The sequence below is a fragment of the Rhincodon typus genome, chromosome 15 (assembly GCF_021869965.1).
Source record: "Rhincodon typus isolate 14 chromosome 15, sRhiTyp1.1, whole genome shotgun sequence".
Lineage (NCBI taxonomy): Eukaryota > Metazoa > Chordata > Chondrichthyes > Orectolobiformes > Rhincodontidae > Rhincodon > Rhincodon typus.
In genome coordinates this window covers 123,800-145,661 of record NC_063346.1, presented here as the reverse complement: position 1 = coordinate 145,661, position 21,862 = coordinate 123,800, and the positions used below count along the sequence as shown (strand labels likewise).

General features: G+C 42.9%; 1 protein-coding gene across 3 annotated transcripts in view; it reads right to left on the bottom strand.

Annotated features, from left to right (window-relative positions):
- The window catches only part of zgc:56622 (uncharacterized protein LOC326033 homolog), an 81,563-nt gene that overhangs the window by 33,930 nt on the left and 25,771 nt on the right, over positions 1-21,862 (bottom strand). For 2 of the 3 annotated variants that reach the window (XR_007263813.1, XM_048605972.1), the window contains exons 2-5: positions 12,975-13,142; positions 7,908-8,024; positions 4,554-4,631; positions 212-328 (exon numbers count right to left, since the gene is read on the bottom strand). Coding sequence is in view for 2 of the 3 variants with exons in the window: in XM_048605972.1 (XP_048461929.1) it covers positions 212-328; positions 4,554-4,631; positions 7,908-8,024; positions 12,975-13,142 (480 nt within the window). In the remaining variant the exon portion in view is untranslated. The remainder of the gene's footprint in view (positions 1-211; positions 329-4,553; positions 4,632-7,907; positions 8,025-12,974; positions 13,143-21,862) is intronic. The other variant, XM_048605973.1, reaches the window with a different exon arrangement.

Genomic DNA, 21,862 nt, shown 5'->3' with positions numbered 1-21,862 from the left:
CCAATTATCATTCAACAAGTTAGAATAAAGGATAAAAGTTGGGTGAAAGAATTCTTGCAATGCATTCAGGAAAGGTCACTTGTTCTGTATTCTCAGTCCAACTAGGACTGAGGCACTGCTGGACCTGATGTTGGGGAATGAGGTGGATCATGTGTCTATGCTAGAACATTATTCTTACCCAATGTTTCATTCCAATAATGAGCATAAATACCTGGTTTACTGCCGGAGTTATACGAGCTATTGACAGGAGTCTTTTCAACTGGGAAATATTAAAATTGGAAACACCAATCGATTTCACCAGCCCTTCATCCACCAAACCTTCCATAGCCTGTTGGCAAAAAGAAAAGAATATTTCTATACATCATGATTATTGAACAATCTAGAACCACTGATCAAAATGTATGCCATACTCCATGGAACAAGTAATGTGCATTTTGTTTAGCAGGAAGGCGCTGCAAACTCTACTTTATCCTACAGAAAAGGGAATGTGTACCCTACCCTATTTATGTCATGACTCACTGGTGTAGGTAGATATAAATCAAGCCTTGCTAATTCCAGAATTGTCACTAAAGTTAAAGATCTTACAATAAGTGCACAAAATACCCCAAATTACTGATTTTCAGACCAAGGTTGATAGGAAACATAAATCAGGTTTCTGTATGAACAAGAATCACTATACATTACAGATAATTAGACTCTGGCTACAGGTAAACAGTTAATTAACTAAATTAAAACTCTAATCTATTCTATACACACACACACACAAATAAGGTCTTAGTAAAATAGATTGCCGAGATTATTCTTATGATTCTCATGCTGGCCAGAATTTGCCCTTCAGTCATCTTTCTTTGGAAGTTTCCACTTGTTTGCAACAGACACAAGGTGGTTTGTGGCTTATAAATGACTCTGGCTTACTACACCACAACTAAAGGACAGAAGGACCTTTTTTTTCAGGTTTAGAATGGATTTTTACTGCAAAGAACAGGGACAGGTCCTGAACAGGTGAAGATCAAAATTCTTCCCTTTATCATGTTACCAGCCCCAAACTGATCAGTTACCCGAGAATCTATCACACAGCTGTTGGCGGGATAACTAGAATTAGTCCATACACCAACTTATTTCTTGTTGCCAAACAGCTCCATCTGTACGCAAAATCCCTTGTCTCCAAATTGCCTGTAATCCCTTCAATTACTGCATGTTCAAACAGCAGTCTACATGACACTTGTATTTTTTTTTCCTCATGGAACTTTGGCATTGCTGGCTAGGATTTATTACAGCATTTATTACCTATCCTAGTTACCTTAAGAGAAGTTGGTGGTGAGCTTCTTGAACCACGGCAGTCCATTTGCTGTAGGCTGATCCACAACTCCCCTAGAGGGAGAGTTGCAGGATTTTGACCCAGTGACACTGAAGGACCAGTGGTATATTTGCAAGTCAGGGTGGACAGTAGTTTGGAGAGGAACGTGCAGGTGGTGGTGTTCCGATCTATCTGCTGCCCTCACCATTCTACATGGGAGGGGTTGAGAATTGGGAGGTGCTATTGGAGGAGCCTTGGTGAGTTATTGCAGTGCAGCTTGTAGCTGGTACACACTGATGCCGTGTGCATCAGTGGCAGAGGGAGTGAATGTTGACGGTGGTGGATGGGGTGCCATTCAAGTACATTGTTTGTCCTGGATGGTGTCAAGCTTCTTGAATATATTTGGAAGTGCACTCATCCAGGCTGGTGGTGAGTATTCCATCACAATCTTAACAGGCAGCTTTGAATCAGAGATAGTAGGGACTGCAGATGCTGGAGAATCTGAGATAACAAGGTGTAGAACTGGATGAACACAGCAGGCCAAGCAGCATCAGAGGGGCAGGAAGGCTGACGTTTTGGGCCTAGACCCTTCTTCAGAAAAAGGGTCTGAAGAAGGGTCTAGGCCTGAAACGTCAGCCTTCCTGCTCCTCTGATGCTGCTTCGCCTGCTGTGTTCATCCAGCTCTACACCTTGTTATCTCTATAGGCAGCTTTGAATAGTGGACAGGCTTTGGAGAGTCAGGGGGCGAGTCACTCACTGCAGGATTCCTAGCCACTGACCTGCACTATTATTTATGTTTGAACCAAGGCTGTAATGAAGTCAGGAACAGAGTAGCCCAAGCAGAATCCAAACTGAGCATAAGCAGGTGCTGCTTGATAGCACTGTTGATGACATCTTCCATCACTTTACTGACAATTGAGAGCAGGGCAGTTATCAGCCAGGTTAGATTTGCCATGCATTGTGTATACACCTGGACAATTTTTCACATTGTTGGGTAGATGCCAGAGTTGTGGCTGTACTACAATCTTCTAATGAAGACTGTTGCAAAATCTTTTGGACCAATGTGCTGAGCTCTTCCATCATTGAAGATGGGGATATTTGCATAACTAGCCAAAAAAAATAGTAAAACTAAAAGAAGCTATGGGTGTTTCCCTGAACCTTAAAAAAAAAACTAAGCTTCTAACAGACATTAAAGCATGATGATTTACTTTGATAAGTCATAAAACATCAAGGCAAACAATAAAAACCTTTAGTCCTGCTAAATTGGTTCTCAGAAACTATCACCATTACAAGTTCATTATTAACTTCAGACACACAAAACTCAAAGTGTTAAGCTTAAAATAATTTCGGTTAAAAAAGTTACGGTTTATATCATAAGGACTTTGCAGGGTTGACAGGGTTGTTGTCATTTCCCAATACCCAGGTTAATGCCAAGCTGTCTGTCTAGTTTAATTCCTTCTTTGAGACTTTTAAGTGGTTGATACAACTGAATGGCTTGCTAGGCCAAGAAGGCCAGTACATAATTGCAACTAATTAGCACTCGAGCTGGAAGGCTTTGTTTTATTCTGCTGATTTGAAGTTTATTTCCCTGAACACTTTGGTTTAAAAGACTACGTTGACAAACATGCCAGGAAACTGACTAACAAAAAGGTTCAACTGTGAACAAGGGGTAAAGACACAAATTAACTCTGCAGCATCAAGCTATTCACTAGATAAAAAATGTTTAATTCTTACATACTTCACATTCCTCTGATTTTTCCAAGCCATTATAAAATATCTGGAGTTAACAGTTTAATGATGATCCATGAGTCCATTATCAATTGTTAGAAAACCCTATCTGACTCATTAATGTTCTTTAGGGAAGACACTGCCATCCTCACCTGGACTGGTCCACATGTGACTCCAGACTCACAGCGACATGGTTGACTTTAAACTGTCCTTTGGGCAATTAGGCATGGGCAATAAATGCTGGCTGAACCAGTGATGTGAATGAAAGAAAGAAAAGCACTTTGTCACACTATCATCTGTGCTTTACTGTGACATAGATTGAAACCTTTTAACATGGCAGCATACTAGTTACAATAAAGGCATATACCATTTTAGCAGGACACACATACCATTTTAGCAGGTTGGTTAAAGGTAAAGTCACCATAGCCTTACCAGACTACAGGACTGATCTTTCATTAGAAAGAGATAACTGGTGGTAGTTTAACCTGAGGATCACCACACCTCAGGTGAGGGGAGAAGTTGAGAAAGAAATTCCTTCATGGTAACTGCAGGAATTGAACCCACATTGGTTTGAGATGTAGAGTGATGCAAACAATCGTCCAGCTAACTGAGCTAAAGAGGGAGCTGCAGAATTGCTTATCACACCATTTGCTAATGCAGTACTTATTTTTTGACAATGCATGTTGAAAGATTGTGTACAAATACAGTAACAAATAGATAAGCCATCAGCCAGAAATATCTTTAACAAATTCCCACAGCCTGATAGAAAGATGAAACTATAATGCAGTTAAGACACTTTGGTTAACAAAAAAATGTCTTTATCTCCAAAAATCAAAGACACAACTATGGATCAGAAATTGCTCTGGGATATAAAACATATATATGGTAGAGTGGGAAGATAGCATATTTCAAATGCACCTCAGGAGCCCTATGTGTTACTACAGATATTTGGACTCTCACAGAAACAGAATTGGAAGAATTCATCAACATCACAATTTCTCCATTAAATTTAAAAGCACAGCACACAGGGAAGTGTAAATTTCATAAATGTTACAGTTTTTAAATTGGCACAAGAGAACAACAGGCTCAAGTTAGCAACAAAAGCTTTTCTTTTCCCAAAATAACTGATGCACACTTCTACACACACAAAGAAACTATCACTCTACTCCCATGGACTGGAGAATAGATTTTTATCACCTGTTTGTGAGCACAAAGCTAGAAGTTTCAATCACAATTACTATAATTTTTATTGCATTAAAAAGAGAAGGATACACAAGATGATATTTCAGACATATCAAGCCTAATATTTTGAGAGACCTAGCCCAGCCACCATTGTTCCTAACCTTGGCCAGAAATGCAGGACAGCTGTGCACTTCACTTCTGACATCCTGCACATTTTGAGTATGATGGTAATGTCAAGGAATTAGGAGTCCACACAATTCACAGAATCTTATTCCTGGCACTTCACTTTTCTTTCCATTTCTTTATGAAAAAATTGATCTACAATCACTTTCCACTTGAGACTCACCCTCCATGTGTCCACGTAGTCAATATCAGTCACTAGCACCTTGCCTTCTTGCACTGGAAACAGTTCACCCGGCACTTTCTGTTAAAGAGGAAATAATTTGATGCACATAACATGGATAATTCAGAGTGTTACACTGAAGCAGGAAGGTACATATCATAGGATAAGGTTTGTCACAGCATTACAACGAGGGTTCTGGGATATATGCAAAACCAGTGAGATGGAATGAAATATTGTAACATGGAAACGTAGATGAACAGTGCAATTTCTTTTTTAAAAATCAAGGAGTACAGAAATACAGAATATGCTTTATTAAAAAGTATCCAATACTAAATGCTCTAGTCCGTGGATACAGCTATTAGATGTTAATAAATTTTGAAAGGAGTCAACAAAATAGACAAAAACATTGAAAATCAGAAAATAAAAATAATTAAGAACTGGACTATGGACAGATAAGAACATTAAAACAACATTAAAAGTAGAATATTTTAGAAATGCATCAGTGAAAACAAAGTGAGAAACAGGATAATTATCAACTTGTACACAATGATCATAATATGTTAGGTGCAATGACAACAATTTATAGAACTTTTCAAATAATAACTAATTTATTAAGGTTCTTTGAAGAAGCAATTAATGCTGTTGGTAAAGAGAAACCAGCATATGTATTTATACAGATTTCCAAAAGACATTTGATAAGATGCCACATAGGTGAGAGTCACACGATCAGGAAAGAGAGATCTGTGAGACATAGCCCAAGATAAACTGAAGCCCAGGATTAAGGGCTCAGAACAAAAGAGTGACATCACAGGTAAATCCATAAATTCATAGGTCGTGATAGCTACTAATTTGACTCTTATAGGTCACTTTCAAACTGAAGGTAAATATGGGAAATAATTACAGGCTACAAGCTAAAAGACCACGAAAAGGTTTTTTAAAAATTCAAATCAAGAACCAAGTAATTAAAATAGAGATGCTGGGCTAGGCGATGTGCTGTAACTGCATGATATGGGAGCTGGTGGATCCCATTGTGATTCATAGTGACCATATCTATAGCAAGTGTTGGTTGCTTGAGGAATGGAGATGAGCTAGGGTCTGAGCTTCAAACATTGTATGACATCAGCAAGGGAAAGAGTTACCTGGATGTTGTGTTTCAGTAGTCTGAGATAGCAGGGTGTGACTACCAGCGAGACAGGTAGATGAATCCAGGAGATAGTGCTGAAGGTGACTTAGCCGTTAAGCTTATCTAACAGATTTGGGATTCTTGCTCCCTGTGTGGATGAGACTGGGGGCTGTAGGGAGGTTCAGCAAACTGACCATAGCATTGTGGTACAGGGAGCTATTCAATTCCAATTTTCTGCGTTTTCACCATAACCCTCAACATCCTTACTGATTTAAAAAAACTATTTATCTCAGCCTTGAATACACTTAGCATCCAAGCCTTTTCAGCCATTTGCAGTAAAGAATTCCACAAATTCACTCCCCTCATAGAAAGAAATGTTTCTTCATCTCTGTCTTAACAGGGCAACTCCTTACTGCGAGATTACATCCTCTGGTCTTAGACTCTCCAAGGGAAACAACCTTTCTGTTTCAACCCTATTAAGTCTTCTACAAACCTTGTCTATTTCAATAAGGTCACCTCTCATTCTTTATATTCCAAAAAGTAGAGGCCCAAGCTACTCAACGTTGCCTCATAAGACAGCCCCCCAATTCCTGGTATCAGCCTACTGACAGTTCTGATGAAAGGGAACTGGATCCAGAACGTTGACTGTGCTTTCTCTTCACAGATGCTGTCAGACTTGGAGTTTCTCCAGCAATTTCTGGTAGTCATTTCAGCGAAGTGAATCTCCTTAGGACTGCTTCCAGCATCGACTCTTTGCCTCCGACGAGATGCCCTCTTGGCCCAGCGTGGCGGTCTGGACTGATCTCCCAGCCTCATGAACCTTGAGTGAAGTCTGATGTGGCCTGGAGCCAGGGCCCGGTACTGACTAGAGGCTAGGTGCCAGCGTGGTATGGATAGGAAGACTGCTGTTCTGGACTTTATTTCTGCAATGCTGGACATTTTATTTCTCTATTTTCTAAGATCTTGTAATTAAAAAAAAACTGTACCTAGGTACCTTTGTACCTAAGATGGCACTGTGAGTGGTGACGTATAAACTTTTTATGGTATTTATTGAGTATATGGGATAATAAAGCTAATTCAATTCAATGCCAATATATCATTCCTTAGATGAGGGGCCCCAAGACTGTTCATAGAATTCCAGCTGTGGGTCCAGCATCCATTCAGACAATAGGTATTAAGTGAAGGTTCAACAGTGCTCCAAGATTTAGATTTAGACTTTATTGTCACATGTAGACAAGTAGAAAAGTACAGAAGTACAGTGTACAATGTTGCCATACACAGCACCATCTTAGGTACGAAATCTTAAGAACAAGGTAGAAAGAAATGAAGAACAAAGTTAAAGGTTACACATTACAGACCTTCCTAGTGTTAAGTAGAAAAATAAAGAAACAAAAGGCAGAAGTGTAAGCATTACAGTCTTTCTAAGATGCTTAGCCATGCTGGTACTGCACTTCCTAGAAGGGCTTGATCTCCTTTGCTTTGGCACACTTTCCCCACACAGTCCATTCCAGGCCCTGTTTTGGGGCCACCACCACCATGTTGTCAGGAGCAGCACACCGGGCCTACCACGTGCTGAAGCAACCGCTACACCCGTCAATCCGCCAGGACTACCGAAGTGGGCCTACCACTTTGCCGCAGCTGACTGACACTGACCGCAGATGCCACCCTGCCATAGTCTCAAGTCCTGCGCTGGGACCATCAAGGAGGTCGCCATACTCTGGCACCATTCCTCACCACTGTGCCCACAACTGCTGCCAACACAAGCTCTTTGAGGGCTCGCTCTGCCCGGCCCACTCTCCGATGAGCCAACTCCTGCCACTGCTACACCACATGCTCTGGAGGCTGGGCCTGCTCGCACCCTGCTGAAAAGGTCTCCAAAGAGAGAAAAAAGAAGAGTAAAGAAAATAGCAAAAGAAAATATGAAAAAAAAAAGAAACAAAGCAAGCAGAAGGAAGCAGACAAGCCCTGGATAAAAGCTTGGAAGCTGCGCCGCTACTTTGCTGTCATTTGTGCATGAGATGGATCCTATATCCTCTATATAAGATTCATTGGGTTTGCAGGTCCATATTTTATAATGCATGGCTCTGTAAATAAAGTTTAAATCATATAAAGATCAAGCTTCTGCTTTAATATTTACCACTTTGGCTATCATGCAAAAACAATTAATGCAATATCCTGTTTTGAGAATGACGTGAAAAGGTTAAGATAACACAGGTTAAAAAAGAAAAACATGCCTGGAATCCCACAGGGAAGTGGATGAGGTACAGGTCTAGGTAAGTAAGCTGCAAGGCAGATAAACTTTTCATCAGACTTGGTTTAACATCCTCCAGAGCATGGAATGTACACCACAGCTGGAAGACAGAGCACAGTGTATGAAACATCTGGATCTTGACATAGAAAAACTTATGAGAAAGCTAGGAAAGAATTTGTTAAAATGTAAAATCTCTGAAATAAAATTTATGAATTTTTAAAACGTGGCCCTTTTAAAAGCAGACCAATTAAATGTTCAGTTTACCTTTGAACTTCCTATGCAAAAGCAAACACAGTTATTCCTTTACAGATTCTATAGGCGTGAGGTTGGAAAAGCACAGCCATTCAGACAACATCCGAGCAGGCAAGTCAACATTTCGGGCTGAAACCCTTTGTCAGGACTGGGAACGGGGAGGGGAGCCCAGAAATAAATAAAGAGAGGGGGGTAGGGCTGAAGGGAGGGTAAGAGAGATGGTGATAGGTTGATGCAGGTAGGGGGTTACTGTAGGTGAGTTGAAAGATGGACAGGTTAGGTTAGGTCAGGTCAGGAGGGGGAGGGCTGGACATGAGATAAGGCAGGTGATGGAGGGATTTTGAAGCTGGTGAAGTCAATATTGAGGCCATTGGGCTGTAAGCTTCCAAGGCGAAATATCAGGTGTTGTTCCTCCAGTTTATATTTGGCCTCACTCCGACAGTGGAGGAAGCCGAGGATGGACATGGCATCAGGGGAGTGGAAGGGGGAACGACACTAAGATTGGTGGAGTAGCAAATAATGAAGGAGACTGTCGGAGAATGCAGCAGAATATAGATAGATTGGAGAGTTGGGTGGAGAAATGGCAGATGGAGTTCAATCCAGGAAAATGCGAGGTGATGCATTTTGGAAGATCCAATTCAAGAGCAAACTATACGGTAAATGGAAAAGCCCCGGGGAAAATTGATGCACAGAGAGATCTGGGTGTTCAGGTCCATTGTACCCTGAAGGTGGCAACTCAGGTCGACAGAGTGGTCAAGAAGGCATACGGCATGCTTTCATTCATCGGACGGGGTATTGAGTACAAGAGTTGGCAGGTCATGTTACAGTTGTATAGGACTTTGGTTCGACCACATTTGGAATATTGCGTATAGTTCTGGTCGCCACATTACCAAAAGGATGTGGATGCTTTGGAGAGGGTGCAGAGGAGGTTCACCAGGATGTTGCCTGGTATGGAGGGCGCTAGCTATGAAGAGAGGTTGAGTAGATTACGATTATTTACATTAGAAAGACGGAGGTTGAGGGGGGACCTGCTTGAGGTCTACAAAATCATGAGAGGTATAGACAGGGTGGATAGCAAGAAGCTTTTTCCCCAGAGTGGGGGACTCAATTACTAGGGCGTCACGATTTCAAGGTGACAGGGAAAAGTTTAAAGGAGATATGCGTGGAAAGTTCTCTACGCAGAGGGTGGTGGGTGCCTGGAACGCGTTGCCAGCAGAGGTGGTAGAGGTGGGCACGATAGCGTCATTTAAGATGTATCTAGACAGATACATGAATGGGCAGGGAGCAGAGGGATACAGATCCTTGGAAAATAGGCGACAGGCTTAGATAGAGGATCTGGATTGGCGCAGGCTTGGAGGGCCGAAGGGCCTGTTCCTGTGCTGTAATTTTCTTTGTTCTTTGTTCTAAAACAGATGGCAACTGGAAGGTTGGGTTAGTGGTTGTGTGCAGAGCGCAGATGCTCCATGAACCAGTCCCCAAGTCTGCATTTGTTTACCCTGTAATGGAGGAGACTACATTGGAAGCTACACAGGTTGGATCTGGAAGGATTGTTTTGGGCCTTGAACGAAGTTGAGAGGGAGGTGTGGGGCAGGTGTTACACCTCTTGCCGCTGCAGGTAAATGTACCGGGTGTGATGGAGGAATTGGTGGGGAGTGTGTAGTTGACGAGGGAGTCACAGAATGAACAGTCCCTGTGGAAAGCAGACAGGAGTGGGGAAGGAAATATCTTTTGGTGATGGGGTCTGATTGTAGGTGGCAAAAATGTTAGAGGAAGATGTGTTAGATTTGGAGGTTGGCGAAGTGGTATGTAAGGACTAAGAAGACTCTATCCTTATTGCTGTTAGGGGGTTTGAGGGCAGAAGTGTGGGAAATGGAGGACATGCAGTTGAGGGGATCCTTAATTACAGAGGAGGGGAAATTACAGTCCCTTTACAGATGTCCATTTCAATGGCACAGAACAAAAAGTGGAGAGGTGGTGGCATGATGTCTGGGAGAGGGGTTTGAATCTCACCATGGCTTTTGGCGAAAATTTGAATTTAATATTTGGAATTAGACTATCGATTTTTAAGAGAGAACACATAACTCGTGTCCAATTGTTATAAAAAAATCCATCTGGTTCATTAATATATTTTAGGGAAAGAAATCGGTCATCCTTAAATAGTCTGATTGCAAGTGACTACAGACCCACAGCTTGACTCTTAACTGCCCTCTGAAATGGCTCACAAAACCAATCGGTTCAAGTGTAAGGTAAGGATCGTCAATAATTCAGTAAATGCAAGCTTATTTGGATTTCAAGGAATTTGAAAAGGTGACACAAAGGATATTATTGAAAATAACAGCTCATGATGTAGGGGGTAGCATTTGGTATGGATAGAAGGTTGGATGGCTAACAGGAAGCACAGAATAAGTATGAATAGGTTTTTTTTCAGGTTGACAAGATAAAACGAATAGTGCATCACAGGGACCAGTGCTGATACTTCAACTGCAATTTATATAACTGATTTAGATTATAGGGTAGGAAATATTGTTGACAGATTTGTTGACGACACAAAGATAGAAAGGTATGTAAGTTACGATAAGGACAAAAGCTGGTTACAAGAAATTATTGAAAGGTTAGTGGGCAAAAATGCAGCAAATGGAGTTTAATCTGGGAGGATATGAAATTGGCCATTTTAGTAAGAAGAATAAAAATGATTACATTAATACGTTATCAAATGATGTGAGGTTGCAGAGCTGTGACATTCAGACAGATCTGTGGTCCCAGTGCATAAATTGCAAAAATTGTATGCAGGAACAGCAATAATCAGGAAAACTAATAAAATGTTATCATTTATTGCGAGGAGAACTGAATACAAAATGTAAGGACTATATTGTTTTATTCTTCTGTATTTTTGATTGTGGACTGAAATGGGGCTGCTTTAAAAACCAAGGATTGTGGAAAGGATTACTGCATTTTTAAAAGCAAGTTCCTGAAGATCATTTAAAATGATGCTTATAATAATCTTTGTTGAAGCAATGGAGAGGTTACTATACATGAACAGAAGCCAGGGAGTGTGTACAAAAGGAGGTTCAACCAACAAGTTGCTGATTGGTCTGTGGAATGGTGTTCAGTTGTCAATAACAAAGGTCTTCTGTCTGCCAACAATTGTGCTATTGGCTCCAAGGGAGCTAAACAGCTTGAGGGTGTAAATGTTTCAACAGAAGCTATCAGACCTCTGAAAAGGAAGGTGTCATCCTTTCTCTGCAAAGAAAAAAACCTCAGACTTGAACAAAAGCAGTTTATTTTCTCTCATGAGTTTCAGTGAGCTGTAGCTGTTAAGTAATCAGTCAGAGGCTTCATAATTTGTGAATCAGTCACCTTGTGCCTCCTGCAAACAAGTGAAAGATCAAGAAGCAGCAGGACCTGACATGCTAAAAGGATCATCTCAATGAAACTTGTGGACAGGAGCCACTGAATTGCCTTCTCAGTCTTTCCCTCTACCATAATACCCATTTTTCTGTTTCTGTGTGCATGTCTGTCTAGGGTTGAGTTGTATAAGGGGGTTACAGTATTAACTAGGAGAATATGTTGACTGTTCATCATTAGAATCTATGTATTCAAAATAAATAGTAATGCCTGTTATGTACAGAACCTTGGTCAGGCTTTCTATAAAAGTGAGTCTAATATATAACTAAATTAGGGAATTTTGTGTATTTTAAAAAAATCTTTGATGATCCAGGAATAACAGGGTTTGATTTCCAGCATCCTACTCCAATGAGACAGAACATAAAGGAAGTCATGCTTCTGTTATAGAGGGGACTGGTGAGACCATATCTGGAGTATTGCGAACCTTATTGGTCACTTTATTTAAGGAAGGATGTAAATGGGTTGAAGGCAATTCAGAGAAGCTTTATCAGACTAATATCAGAAATGGGCAGATGTCTTCTGAGATAGAGTGGACAGGCTAAGCTTGTACCCACAGGAGTAAAGAGGAGAAAGAGGTAAACAAAAACAAAAACAAAAACAAATTGCTGCAAAAACTCAGGTCTGGCAGCATCTGTGTCGGGACATCAGAGTTAACATTTCGGGCCAAGTGACCTTTCTTCAGAACTGATGGTAACTTGAGTAAGAGGTATCTTGATTAATACATATATAATTCTGGGGGGTCTTAACAGGGTAGATGTGGAGAGGGTGTCTCCTCTTATGAAAGAATCTAGAACAAGGTTCACTGTTTAAAAACATCATGCTTCAGTAATTTGAAACAGAGACAAGACAAATGTTCTTTTTCTGAGGACCAAATGTCTTTGGATCTCCCTTTTTGAAATGGTGGTGGAAGCAGAATCCTTGAATATTTTTAAGGCAGAGGTAGATGGATTCTTGTTCAGCTGGAGGTATTGGGGTGAAAGGTAATTAGAAGTAGCTGAGAATGTGGATTTGAGGTTACAATCAGATTAGCTATCATCTTACTGAATAGCTGAGCAGGTTCTCAAGGAGCTAATAGCCTGCTCCTGATTTGCATATTCACCTATGACCCTGCCAGCAACACCCATATGCCATGGAAGAATTTAAAAAAAGTGACCTGAAGCACTATCAATATTGCACTACTATAATTTAAATGTCATTGTTACCATAGTAGGTCAATGCCAATTTAATTGGAAGTGCTCACTCATGATGCACCTCATGACTGAGAAGTCCCAATCTATATACATGAGCTGGCTTCTCACAATGTTCATAATACTGGGGAAACATCATCCATAACACTGGCTTTTATCATTCTGCAGATGACAATCAAGTGACATCCATACTTACCAATACTTACTTTACTGACTATGAAGAGATTTTCTCTTGTAACCACTCCTTCAGCAATCTTCTTTTTCACAGCAGCTCCTACCTCTGCTTCATTCATGTAGGAGTAAGCTCCATCAATATGCCGGTATCCAGAATCAATTGCGACTGAAACAGCCTTACCCACAACTCCAGGCTCTGACTGTATAAAACAAATATTCTGAATTCAGCATGTGTAGCACAAATCTAGTAAAAATATATCAAGAATTCATCAGATTGTGTGCAACCAGAATGGGGCAGAGTTGCCGGCAGGGACCTTAGCAGCCGGGGTGGGGACAGAGAGGGTGTGACCCTGATTCCTGACCCCTAACCACTACAACCTCATCCCACTTACAAAACAGTGGCTCAGTGGAGTGGGGGGGGTGGCGGTAGGGGAGCTGGGGTGCACAGTGGCTCAGTGGCTAGCACTGATGCCTCACAGCGCCAGGAACACTGGTTCAATTCCACCCTCAGGCAACTGTCTGTGTGGAATTTGCACATTCTCCTTGTGTCTGTGTGGGTTTCCTCCAGGTGGTTTGGTTTCCTCCCACAGTCCAAAGATGTGCAGGCTAGGTGGATTGGCCATGTTAAATTGCCCCTAATGTTCAGGGATGTGTAGATTAGGTGGGTTATAGGGAGATGGGTCTGGGTGGGATACTCTGAGGGTCAGTGTAGACTTGTTGGGCCAAAGGGCCTGTTTCCATACTGTAGGGATTTCAAGACCTATGGTCTAAACAGCTGCATGTATCAGAAAATTATAGGTAGGCTGATCAATTCTTAACGTAAATACGTAAATATGGTATTTGTTGGAATTAAGAAGAATGCAAGGTGACTTGACTGAAATACACAAGATTCTTTGGGCACTTGACAGGGTGGGTGCAGAAATACAGTTTTCCCCTTATGGGAGAGTCTGGGGCTAGAAGAAATAATTTCAGAATAAGGGGTCACAGATTTAAGACAGATGAGGAAGGTTTCTGTTTTCACAGGGCAGTGAATTAGTGGAATTATTTATTCCAGAAGGCTGTCAAAGCTGGGTTTTTAAGATTGAGAAAGACAGATCTTATCCAAGAAGGGAATCAAAGGTTATAGAAAAAGGTAGGTAAGTGAAGTTAATGATTATCAAATCAGCCATGATCTCACTGAATGGCACAGTACCATAACGGGTTGAACGGCCTGTTTCAGCTCCTATCATCTTATGGTATTATGCTCATTTACTGCTCATTTCATACCATGTGACACCAAACACATCAATCACTAGAGAGGAACAAGCCCATAAATAGCACCATGCAGAGGAAAACTCCATCCACAGGAGTGTTGGAAATAGATTAAAGCTTCCTTGACAATGTCTCCATCAAACACTCCCAGGACAAGAACGGCATGCATTAGACAGAGTAAAACTCATTCAATGCTTTTAAACTCAAAAGGACAAGAGCCCAGGCTGAAGGGACGATGAGCAAACTGACTATAGCCCCATAGTCCAGAGAGACATTAGAGTGGGGAGAAAAGAGAAACGTAGTTGTAATCAGGGATAGAGGGTGGTAGTGAAAAGCAATTGAGGAGGATTTTGGAAGACGTCAGCTTTCTCACCACTTAGAAGGGGATCGCAGAGGACCTGGTGTAAAGAGTGATGAAGCCCCAAACATTACATTACCGTAGAATTTCTCTCCCTTACTCCCTCCTCCTCGAACCAAAAAAAGTGCTGTTCAAAAAGTTTGTTGTGGCTTGGAAACAGTAGAGCCTTAGTAGTCCTTCAGCAGTGAGGGTGAAGTGCTGCTGTTGATGCCGAAGTGTGAGCTTGGTGAACATTGGGCTTCACCGAGGAGGATGAGCACAATGAAGTTACGGCAAGGTAAGGACTTTACTTTTAATCCAACAGTTACTCAAAGCGGGTGGAAATGGCAGTTAGTGCAGTGGTCTGCTCTACCTGCAAGATGTGGGAGATAAGGAAGAAGTCAAATATTGCTGACATCTGTCAGCATGAAGTGTGTCCTGCAGCTCCTCTCAGACCGTATGGATCAGTTGGAGCCGCAGTTGGACTCACTGAGGATACAGGAGGCGTAAAGTTTTATAGATAGGAGTTTCAGAGATGTGGTCACACCAAAGCTTCCTCCAAAAAGATGGGTGAATGTCAGGAGGGGCAGGCAAGCAATGCAGGAGTCCCCTGTGGCTATTCCCCTGTCAAACAAGTATACTGCTTTCAATACTGCTTGGGCGACGGCCTCTCAGGGGAAAGCAGCAGCCAGATAGTGGGACCATGATTAGCTTTGTTGTACAGCAGGGTGTGTCAAAGCGCAGGTGAGCAGTAGTGATAGGGGACTCTATAGTCAGGGGCACAGATGGGCATTTCTGTGGCCATGAACAAAACTCCAGGATGATGTGTTGCTTCCCTTGGTGCTGGGGTCAAGGATATCTCTGAGCAGGCACAGGATATTCTGAAAAGGGAGGGTTAGCAGCCAGAGGTTATGGTCCATAATACCAATGATGACATAGGCAGGATGAGAGATGAGTCCTGTAAAGGGAATTTAGAGAGCTAGGTAGAAAGCTGAAAAGCAGACGTCCAGTGTTGTAATCTCAGGATAATTCTCTGTGCCATTTGCTAGCGAGGCCAGAAATAGGAAGATAATACAGTTGAATGTGTGACTAAAGTGCTGGCGTAGGAGGGAGAAATTCAGATATCTTGGTCACTGGGATCTCTTCCTGTACAAGGAGGACAGGTTGCACCTAAACTGGAGGGACACCAATATCCTGGCAGGGAGGTTTGCTAGTGCCATTCAGGGGAGTTTAAATTAGTGTGGCAGGGGGTGGGAACCAGAACAGTAGATCAGCATGTGGAGTGGTTGAGGAGAAGATAGAAGTTAAGTCAAGTAAACAATGATGAGTCAAAATACAGAAGGGAGATAGAGGGCTTGCTGACATGGTGCAATGAAAACAATGTCTCTCAATGTCAACAAAACTAAAGAATTGATCATTGACTTCAGAAAGAAAGGAGAACACGCCTCCATCTACATCAATGGAACTGAGATGGAGAGAGTGAACAGCATCAAGTTTCTCGGAGTGACAATAACCGACGACCTGTCAGAGACTTCACACAGAAATGCGACAATCAAGAAGGTACAACAATGCCTCTTCGACCTCAGGTAGCTCAGGAAGTGTGGCATGTCCATAATGTCCCTCACCAACTTCTACAGGTGCACTACTGAAAGCATGTCCAGGTGCATAATGGCCTGCTATGGCAACTGCTCTGCCCAGGACTGTAAGAAACTACAGAAGGTGGTGTGCACAGCCCAGACGGAAGCCGACCTTCCACCCATGGACTCCATTTACACAGCTCGCTGCTGCAGAAAGACGGTCAACATCAAAGACCCATCGCACCATGGTAATGATCCTACAACCTCTTCTGTCAGGCAGTAGATACAGAAGCTTGAACCTGCTTGTGCATGTATTCAGGAACAGCTTCTTTCTGACTGTTATCAAACTGTTGAATGGACATCATTAAAGGGTTGACATGTTGTGCCAATATTTAAGAAAGGCTGTAAGGAGAAACCAGGGAAAGCCAGACTGGTGAGCCTAACATCAGTGGTGGGTTAGTTGTTGGAGAAGATTCTGAGAGACAGGATCTACATGCATTTGGAAAGGCAAGGGCTGATTAGCATGGCTTTGTGTGTGGGAATTCATGTCTCACAAATTTGATTGACTTTTTTGAAGAGGTGACCAAGAATTTATTTTCCCTTAATACAATCCCTACTGTGTAGAAACAGGCCATTTGGCTCAACAAGTCCACACTGACCCTCTGAAGAGTATCCCACCCTATCCCTGCAACCCTGCACCTCCCATGGCTAATCCACCTAGCCTACACATCCCTGGACATGACGGGTAATTTAACACAGCCAATCCACCTTACATACGTATCTTTGGACTGTGGGAGGAAACCAGAGCACACAGAGGAAACCCACACAGACATAGGGAGAATGCACAAACTCCACGCAGAGAGTCACCTAAGGCTGGAATTGAACCCGGGTCCCTGGCGTTGTAAGGCAGCATGCTAATCACTGAGCCACTGTGCTACCCCAATAGATGAGGGCAGACTGGTAGATGTTATCTAAATGGACTTTAGTAAGGCCTTCAACAAGGTCTTACATTGTAGACCAGTTAGTCAGGTTAGATCACATGGGATCCAGGAACAGCTACTCAATTAGCTTGGCAATAGAGGGTGGTGGTACAGAGTTGTTTCTTTTAGACCGGAGGCCTGTGGACTAGCAGTGTGCTGCAAGGATTGGTGCTGGGTCCACTGTTGCTTGTCATTTATATAAACAATTTAGATGAGAATATAGAAGACATGGTTAGAAAGTTTGTGGATAGGTGTTTTAGTAGACAGAGAAGGTCATCAAAGAGTACAACAGGATCTTGATCAACTGGGCTAGAGGACCGAGGAATGGCAGATGGAATTTTAATTAAAATGTGTTGCATTTTGGTAAGACAACCAAGGCATTACTTACACAGTTAATGGAAGGACCCTGGGTGCTGTCAAACAGATACACCTAGGGGTGCAGGTACATATCTGCTCAAAAATGGCGTCACACAGGGTGGTGAAGGCAGCATTTGACAGAGGATTGAGTATGTGAGATGGGAAATCTTTTACAGCTATACAAGACATTAGTATGGCCACATTTGGAGTACTATGTACAATTTTGGTCACCCTGCTACAGGAAGAATGATACTCAACTGGAAAGGGTGCAAAAAGATTTAAAAAGATGTTACCAAGACTGGAGATTTTGAGTATAAGGAGAGACTGGAACGATGACCTTATAGTGCTTTATAAAATCATGCGGGGCATAGAGATAAGGTGAATAGTCAAGATCATTTCCCCAGGGTAGGGGAGTCCAAAAATTGAAGACATAGGTTTAAGGTGAGAGGGGAAAGATTTAAAAGGGACCTCGGGGCAATTTTTTCACACAGAGGGCGGTGCATGTATGGAATGTGCTGCCAGAGGGAGTGGTAGAAGCAGATATAATTATAAGATTTGAAAGTCTTTCGGACAGGTACATGGATAGGAAAGGTTTAGAGGGATATAGGTCAAACACAGTGTATTGAGATAGATAGAAAACTGGTTGGCAGAGAGGAAACAGAAAGAGTAGAAATTAATGGATCCTTTTCAAATTGGTAGGCAGTAACTAGTGGGTTGCCACAAGAATCAGTGCTGGGACCCCAGCTATTCATAATATACATTAATGATTTGGACCAGGGAACAAAATGTGACATCTCAAAGTCTGCAATGATACCAAGTTGGGTGGGAGAGTGAACTGTGATGAGGATGCAAAGATCCTTCAGCATGATCTCAACAGGTTGGGTCAGTGGGCAAATCAATGGCAGATGCAGAATAATTTGGGGAAATGTGAGGTCATTCACTTTGGAAGCAAAAACAAGACGACACATTACTATCTGAATGGCTATAAACTGGGAGAGGGGAGTGTGTAGCGGGACCTGGGTGTCCTTGTGCACCAGTCGCTGAAGGTAAGCATGTAGGTACAGCAGGCAGTAAAGAAGGTCAATGGTATGCTGGCCTTCATTGCAAGAAAGTTCGAGTACAGCAGCAGGGATGTGTTGCAGTTATACAGGGCCTTGGTGAGGCCACACCTGGAATATTGCGGGCAGTTTTGGTCTCCTTCCATTTGCTTTCCTTGTTATTTACTGGAAGGATGCTCTTGCTCCCGAGGGAGTGCAGTGAAGGTTTACCAAGCTGATTCCAGGGATGGTGGGGCTCACATGACAAGAGATTGACTAGGTTAGGATTGTTTTCGTTGGAGGTCAGACGAATGAGAAGAGGATCTCAGAGAGACTTATAAAATTCTAACAGGACTGGACAGGATAGATGCAGGGAGGATGTTCCCAATGGTGGGTGTGTCTGGAACTAGAAGACACAGTATGAGGATTCGGGGTAGACCATTTACAATGGAGATGAGGAGGCAGTTCTTCACCCAAAGAGTGGTGAGGCAGTGGAATTCATTACCACAGAAAGTAGTTGATGCCAAAAATTGAACGTATTCAAGAGGCGACTAGATATAGCACTTGGGGCAAATGGGATCAAAGGTTATGGGGAGAAAGGAGGATTAGGCTATTGAGTTGGACGATCAGCCACGATCATGATAAATGGCAGAGTAGGCTTGAAGGGCCAAATAGCCTTCTCCTGTTCCTATCTTCTAAGTTTCTATGTAAATGGGACTAGTTCGGTTTAGAAATCCTGGTCGGCAGGGATCAGTTTGAACCAAAGGCCTGTCTCCTTGCTGTATACTTCCACAACTCTGTCTCTCTTCAAGGAAGGGGACCAAAACTGTACACAATACTCGAGGTGTGTTCTCACCAAGGCTTTTGTTTTGCTGCAGCTCTATTCATTTCTATTCATTTAGCAATAAATGCCAAAATTCCATTTGCTTTCCTTATTATTTACTATACCTGCAATTCACACAAGGACACCAGAATCCCTATGCTCCAAAGCACTGAGTTATTACTAGATTTCTGATATTGGCTTTATGTTCACGATTAGATTCTTATTCCAGATATTCATTGGAATTAAAATTCCACCTTTTTTCCCCTTTATTCATTAACGGAATGAGGGCGTCGCTGGCTAGGCAACGTTTATTGCCCATCCCTAATTGCCCAGAGGGCAAATTGCTGCGGGTCTGGAGTCACATGTAGGCCAGACCACATAAGGATGGCACAAAAACAAAGTTGCTGGAAAAGCTCAGCAGGTCTGGCAGCATCTGTGAAGGAGAAAACAGAGTTAACGTTTCGGGTCCGGTGACCCTTCCTCAGAACTGATAGTATTTGGGAAAACGTCAGTTTATATGCAGAAAATAGGCAGGTGAGTGGGGTAGGGAGTAAACGATAGGATAGAGCCCAAAGAGAGAGAAAGACAGTTGGACAGACAAAGGAGTTACTAATAATCAGGCTGGGAGGGTGAGTAGTTGTTAATGGGGACTGTTAATGACTAACAACAGGGGGTGTGTAGTGGCAGGCTATGTGGTAACAGGGCCTGGTGTGTGGGGGAGGGGCTGGGACATGGGAGAGTTTAGGCCCTAAAATTATTGAACTCAATATTGAGTCCGGAGGGCTGTAGGGTCCCCAAACGGAAAATGAGGTGTTGTTCCTCCAGCTCGTGTTGGGCTTCACTGGAACACTGTCGCAAGCCGGAGACAGAGATGTTGGCCAGGGAACAGGGTGGTGCATTGAAGTGGCAGGCAACAGGTAGTTCAGGGTCTTTTTTGCAAGCAGAATTCTGCGAAGCGGTCGCCAAGTCTACGCTTCGTCTCCCTAATATAGAGGAGACCACATTGTGAGCAGCGAATGCAGTAGACTAGATTCTGGGAAGTGCAGGTGAAGTGTTGCTTCACCTGGAAGGAATGTTTGGGCCTTTGGATACGAGGGAGGGAGGAGGTAAATGTGCAGGTGTTGCACCTCCGCCGGTTACAGGGAAAGGTGCCATAGGGCTGTGGGCAGGTGTTGGGGGTGAAGGAAGTGTGGACCAAGGTGTCCCGGAGGGAACGGTCCCTGCGGAAGGCGGACAAGGGAGGGGAGGGGAATATGTGTCTGGTGGTGGCATCTTGCTGGAGGTGGCGGAAATGGCATCTGATGAAACACGGATAGAGCAGGGACAGGAATGGTTGTTGCAGGTTCCGGGGTTTAGATGTTTCAGTAAGATCAGGGAAGGTGGTAAAAGAGGGGGAGGTGTGGCATTGTTAGTCAAGGACAGTATTACGGTGGCAGAAAGGACGTTTGATGACAACTCGTCTACTGAGGTAGTATGGGCTGAGGTTAGAACCAGGAAAGGAGAGGTCAACCTGTTGGGAGTTTTCTATAGGCCTCCGAAAAGTTCCAGAGATGTAGAGGAAAAGATTGCAAAGATGATTCTGGATAGGAGCGAAAGTAACAGGGTAGTTGTTATGGGGGACTTTAACTTTCCAAATATTGACTGGAAATGCTATAGTTCGAGTACTTCAGATGGGTCAGTTTTTGTCCAATGTGTGCAGGAGGGTTTCCTGACACAGTATGTAGATAGGCCAACAAGAGGCGAGGCCACATTGGATTTGGTACTGGGTAATGAACCAGGCCAGGTGTTAGATTTGGAGGTAGGTGAGCACTTTGGTGATAGTGACCATAATTCGGTTACGTTTACTTTAGCGATGGAAAGGGATCGGTATATACCGCAGGGCAACAGTTATAGCTGGGGGAAAGGCAATTCTGAGGCGATGAGGCAAGATTTAGGATGCATAGGATGGAGAAGGAAACTGCAGGGACTGGGCACAATTGAAATGTGGAGCTTGTTCAAGGAACAGCTACTGCGTGTCCTTGAGAAGTATGTACCTGTCAGGCAGGGAGGAAGTGGTCGAGCGAGGGAACCGTGGTTTACTAAAGAAGTTGAATCTCTTGTCAAGAGGAAGAAGGAGGCTTATGTAGAGATGAGGCGTGAAGGCTCAGTTAGGGCGCTTGAGAGTTACAAGTTAGCCAGGAAGGACCTAAAGAGAGAGCTAAGAAGAGCTAGGAGGGGACATGAGAAGTCTTTAGCAGGTAGGATCAAGGAAAACCCTAAAGCTTTCTATAGGTATGTCAGCAATAAAAGAATGACTAGAGTAAGATTGGGGCCGGTCAAGGACAGTAGTGGGAAGTTGTGCGTGGAGTCTGAAGAGATAGGAGAGGTGCTAAATGAATATTTTTCGTCAGTATTCACATAGGAAAAAGACAATGTAGTCGAGGAGAATACTGAGATACAGTCTATTAGACTAGATGGGATTGAGGTTCATAAGGAGGAGGTGTTAGCAATTCTGGAAGGTGTGAAAATAGATAAGTCCCCTGGGCCGGATGGGATTTATCCTAGGATTCTCTGGGAAG